Below are 6000 nucleotides of genomic sequence, written 5' to 3' on the forward strand. Positions count from 1 at the left end.
CTCTCTGAGCCCATTGCTCATCCTTAAAACGACAAAAACAACAATGAAGCTTCTTTTCTAGCCCTCACAGTGTCATGTTAGCACACCCAACACAGTGACTGGCAACTGACTGACAGCCAGTCAGGTTCTGCTCTGTTCTCCAGTCTCCTAGGACTCTGGAGAAACATATGTCCAATTAGAGGGAAAGTCCTTGGACAACTGAGGTTTAGAAATCTTGATTTTCATTTTGTAAACAATCTTTCAAGAATGTATCTGGTTTGGACATAAAAGGAATATCTCTACCCCCAAGTGAATAGTGATCTTTCCAGAAGGCAGGCAGATTTAGGACTTGCCGTTTTGGAAGGGATGATGTAATTGTTTGGGCTTTGTATTTATCAGTCTCCAAGGAAACTCAATAATGAGGAAATACAAACTAGGTGTGTAACTATGCTGACCTCAGATAAGCTGGGGTGTTGCTTGGCTTTATGAGAACCAGTAGCTCTTTTTGTTACAGATGAACTCTGCCCTCACTCAGGTGTCCTCTAGTTTAAGACTCAAAATGGAAGATTATGGAAAAGCGAGAGGTGGGAGTCTTTTTGTACTAATAAGCTACTGGAATCAAGATACAAACACACCCCAGAGAACTACCTTAAAAATATGTTCACATGTTTCAAGAAGAAAATTCAACAATGATGCAAATAAAAAGTACAACTGGAATGTGAATGACTGCCTTATTTAGGTGAAAATTAGGATTTCAGACAGACCAATTTAAAACAAAATCACTCCATGTGACATAAAATATATGAAAACATAACACTGAAATTGAATATTTATAGCATATTTAATGAAGTAGCTGAAGACTCCCAGGGAAACTGACTGTAACTCTGGTATGTTTTAAATCACTTTGCACACAGGCCAAATTACAGCCTGTTGTTTTGTGAACTAACCTTACTGAGCTGATATAGACTATTAAGTTCATGACAGTGTGGAAATGGCAGATGCAAAATGATCCTTTAAACAACTCGAGGATCCTGTTTAAGCATGATGTTTTTGTTTTTGGTGCTGGTCCTGGGGCTAGAACGTAGGGCCTGGGCACTGTCTCTGAGCTTTATTGCTCAAACCTAGAATTCTACCACTTGAGCCATAGCTCTACTTCCAGCTTTTTTGGTGCTGAACTTTCTTGCCTGGGCTGACTTCAAACCATGATCCTCAGATCTTAGCCTCCTTAGTAACTAGGATTACAGGCATGAGCCAGCAGTACCTGGCTTCAAGTATGATGTTTCACTATAGTGGTGAGAAAAAGTAATTTTGTGACTACATTTCTGAAATTTTAATGGGGCCATTTAAGAAAATGTGTCTTCAATCAATTTATACGCTAACAGTACCATGTGAATTCAATGTCATACAATTTCTGTCATAGGTATAAAAGAAAGCTGGGTTATATTATTCTGTAGTAATAATTCACTATAAAAACTAAATAGTATGACAAACTTAGAAAAAAATCTTTTTGGGGGGCCAGTCCCAGGACTTGAACTTAGGACCGGGGTGCTGCCCCTGTGCCAGTCCTAGGACTTGCATGCAAGGCTAGTGCCCTACGCACTTGAGTCACATCTCCACTTCAACTTTTTGGTGGGCAACTGGAGATGAGCCTCATGGACTTTCCTGCCTTTGGTCTGACTTTGAACCGTGATCTTCAGATCTCAGCTTCCTGAGTAGCTAGGGTTATAAGTGTGAGCCACCAGCGTCTGGCTCACATCTTCAGGGGTGAAATACATAACAATCACAACCCAAACTATAATTTGAAAAAGCCATTCTCATCCATAATAATTATTAAAAAATACTTTGGTAGATAAATTACTAGCAGCACACTAGGTGTACTAAGAATACAAAGGTATTCTCAACATTCTTCTAGTTGTTCCCTTATTTCAAAAAAGAATTTTCACACATTGTAGATAATTTAGAAGGTGCATCTAAGGGAGAAATAAAATCATCTAGAAAACTGACTACTGAGAGATTTAGGACACTCTACACTTCCTGGAAATTTGAATGCACGCACGTGTGTGTGTGTGTGTGCGGGCGTGCGTGCACACGTGCACGTGCGTGCACACATGCTGATACTGGGGCTTGAACTCGGGGCCTGGGCACTGTCTCCTAGCTTTTCACTCAAGGCTGCCACTCTACCACTTGCTCCACAGCTCTACTTCCACCTTTTTGGTGGCTAACTGGAGATAAGAATCTCTCGGATTTGTCTGCCTGAGCTGGCTTCCAACCTTGATGGATCAGCTGGTGTGAGCCACCAGTGCCTGATTGTTCCCATGTTCCCAGAAATCCTATTTGGTATCAGCTCCTTACTGCATCCTCCAGTATTAGCCGCCATTTTACTCTTAGTGACTTTAATGTCTCACTAGAATTTTCACTGTTACAAAAATGGAGATTTCCATCCCAGAACTCATAAGAATCCACACAGGAAAGCAGCAGGGTTTACTCTTAACTCTCCCTTTGGTTCTTTTCAATGCCTCTGAACTTATTTTATCACAGAGAAGATTCACCTGGATCTGAAATCATAGGAGCTGACTTAGCTCGCTGATTTCACTCTGGTCCTGCTAACCCTACTTACACATGCTTCCCTTATCACCTCCTACCCTCTGCTTCCAGCCCAGGCTGTGGTCCCTGCCCTGGGGTTTTCCAGTCCTTTCCTCTGGCAGTTCCCTTACGGGAAAACCTGAACAAAAGCCAGATCCCACACAGTCTGTGGAGGGCTCTCCCTCCCATCTCACCCACCCCTGGGCTCCGGGGCAGGAGCTGAACAGGGCCAGAAGTGGGAAGCGGATGGTGTCATCAAGAGTGGCAGTGATCAGCAAGTACTTACTTGGGGTTCAGAGGCTAAATTCATCTTGTATGGGTGGCGTTTCCCTTCCTCAGTCACTAGAGGAGACCAAATTTTTTGTTCAGATCTGCAACAGATAAACAAAGCTATTATTTATTTATTGCTTTCTTTCTCTCCTTTCTTTTAATCACTCATTCATTCTTCTTTACAGTGCTGAGGATCGAACCCAGGGCCTTGCATCTGTCAGGCTCTACCACTGAACTATATCCCCATCCTAAAGCTGTTGTTGCATTTGTGCTAAAATAATACAACTGGCCCTCTCCATCCATGTGTCCTATACTATCAACCAACTACAGGCGGACAGTATTTTTAAAAAAACTGTATTTGTACTGAATATCTGGACTTTCCCATGCCATTATCAACTAAATAACACAGCATAACAACTCTTCATAGAGCATTTACATTTTTGAGGTATTATGGGTAATTGAGAAGATTTAAACCATACAGGAAGAAGTGCCTAGAATGTACACCATTACACCTCTTCATAGGAGGTACCTGAGCACACATTTTAACATCCACAGGGATGCTAAGGGACAACTGGGTATGTTACAAGTCATGTTACGTCCCTCTGCCTGGACTTCTAAACCTTCTCTGCTTGTGCTCCATCCTCATCATGACCCTTACCACCCCTTTGCCAGTCTGATGGCATCCATCCCCGAGGGCTCAGCAAGCTGCCCACCCCATCCTTCCTCTCAGCGTCCCTCTCTACAGTCTGGCCAGCTGACACCAGCCACCATGCTTCTCTGTCTTCCTGCTTGTGCGGCAGCCCGCCCTACTTCTGCCCAGCATGGAATGACATTCTCCTCCACCTTAGTCCAAGGTTTCTGACCCAGACCAGATCATCAATTCATTCATGAGGCGGAGTTGGTCCCGTGAAAGCAAGGCTTCCCTTTTTTTGATTTTGCAAAAAGATTTTCTTGTACCAGTCTAGTCTCTGTTTTCCTTAGGATAGGGTTTTCTTCTTTTACAGGTAGAGAATGTTTACATTTACATTTGCATTTGTCAAAATACCCATTACAGTATCAGGAATTTATAAAATGCACCTGTTCAATGTGCATCGATGAATCAAAACTCACCGAATCCGTAATTCAATGAGTGCATGAATGGCTTAATTGGAGCTTGAAGGGAAGGATCTGGAGCGGGGTGGAAATGGAGATGAGGGATGTAAATATGCTATTTGAGAAGGGGGTGTCATGAAAGAGTTCCTCCAGAGGCGGGTACAATACTGAACCAACTATTCTGACTCTCTATTCTGACACTCTCTCCCATGCTCGGTCCTCCTGCTAATCCCATGGCACAAGGTTAAAAACATGAATGTCACAGATAAAGAATCATGGAAGGGAGGTGGATGTGTAGCTCAAGCAAGAGTGCTGGCCATGAGCAAAAAAAGGCAAGCAAAAGAGAGAGGCCTTAAATTCAAGCCCCAGAACCTGTACACATACACCCCCCACCACACACACACAGAGTCTATAATCCTAGCTACTCAAGAAGCTGAGATCTGAGAATCATAGTTCAAAGCCATCCACACAGAAAAGTCCATGAGACTCATCTCCAATTAGCCACCAAAAAGCCAGAAGTGGAGGTGTGGCTCAAGTGGTAGTGCCCCTAGCCTTGAGTGAAAAAACCAAGTGAGAATGTGAGGCCTTGAGTTCAAGTCCCAGTACCAGTGTGATATATATAAATGAATAAATGATTGGAGGATGGATAAATAAAGAAACAAACAATAGAAGCTCTGGTTAGGGAGAAATTAAAGGGCAGGTTCACAGATCAAAAGGAAGAATCTGAACTTGATCCAAGAGGAAATAGGAAGCCATTAAAGGTTGAACCAAATCATTCCTGAAATCTTGCCCTGTAGAGTCCCTTCAGAGACATAACAAAAGAATGGAAATTCTACCCTAATTCCAATCCCCAGGTGTTCTCCATCATCTATTCCCTCTCTCCTCTCTTTCCTGGGCCTTAACCCCACTCTGGTGTAACACACCATGTCTTCTGGTCTGTCACTATAATCTCCCGCTGAGACCCCCACCGCCCTGTTAGCACAAAAGGAACAGTATCCTAGCCTGATCCTCTGAGGTCCCCAGGAGGAAGTTTTCATTTTCTTATACCTCCCAGTATTTCCCTGACTTTACTCCCTGGGAATTTTGATTTGTTATGTTGAATCAAGTAAAACTCAGGTAACTTGGAGAAAGAAGCCTACGCTATGAGAAACACTGTACAACTTACGGGGAAAAAAAATGAGCAATTGACATTTCAAAGCTCTAGTACTTTGGCATATATTCAGTATGTGTGTGTGTGTATAGTGTGGCAGCCCCTGCCCACAAGCAACTTCCAGTCTAGAAGAAACATTTCCACCATCTCACCTGGTTACTGTGAGAGTCATGTTGTCTGTGCAACCCTTGATTTTGTTCTGAGCTTCTAAATGCGTCATCCCGTTGGTATTTTCTCCATCGATGGCTGTGATAATGTCTCCAATACATAAATTAGCTACGGCGGCCTTGCTTCCAGGAGTGACCTGGCAACAAAGAGGAGGGCGGGCCAGTTACTATTTGTCTCCAAACCACTGAATAAGTGACCCATAGGTTAAGTAGTCACTGATACACATCAACACACTGAAAAAAGGCAAAAGCCCAGCCCAGAGGGACAGCACAAGCCTGTAATCCCAGCATGCCGGAGCCCAAAGCAGGAAGACCAAAAATTCCTGGCCAATCTGGACTACAAGAGTGAGCTTTTGTCTCAAAAAGAAAAAGGGGGGTAAAACCCTAAGTTCTAACAGTCCTGTGAGCCTCTATAAAGACTCTATTTGATCTGTTGGATTTTTACAACTTTGTGAGAAAACAAATTATCAGTCTTCACTTCAGAGATCAGTAAGCTGAGACTTACAAAGATTTTTTTACCCACTCAGGATCACTCAACGAGATACACTCTACTTTACTAGTCATTCAACTAGTGTACTGCAGGCTCAAACCCTGAGCCAGACCCAACGCTCTGTCCATTGGACCTTGTTACTTCCTTAAAATAAGTCACCAGTTACACTTTTGTAAACACACACATACACCTGTATAAATTGTGGATAGGAACATCCTATTTCTGTAAAAAAATTTTACTATGTTAACCTAGGCACAGATGCAAAGTGA

General features: G+C 42.8%; 1 protein-coding gene across 1 annotated transcript in view; it reads right to left on the reverse strand.

Moving 5' to 3' along the window:
* Pdlim1 (PDZ and LIM domain 1) overlaps positions 1-5379 on the reverse strand; it is a 31965-nt gene extending 26586 nt beyond the window's left edge. The window contains exons 1-2 of the mRNA XM_013017664.1: positions 5227-5379; positions 2849-2933 (exon numbers count right to left, since the gene is read on the reverse strand). Of these exons, the coding sequence (XP_012873118.1) occupies positions 2849-2933; positions 5227-5294 (153 nt within the window). The 5' untranslated portion in view covers positions 5295-5379. The remainder of the gene's footprint in view (positions 1-2848; positions 2934-5226) is intronic.
* Between the last annotated feature and the right edge of the window lie 621 nt (positions 5380-6000).

Source organism: Dipodomys ordii, unplaced genomic scaffold (assembly GCF_000151885.1).
Source record: "Dipodomys ordii isolate 6190 unplaced genomic scaffold, Dord_2.0 Scaffold36, whole genome shotgun sequence".
Taxonomy (NCBI): domain Eukaryota; kingdom Metazoa; phylum Chordata; class Mammalia; order Rodentia; family Heteromyidae; genus Dipodomys; species Dipodomys ordii.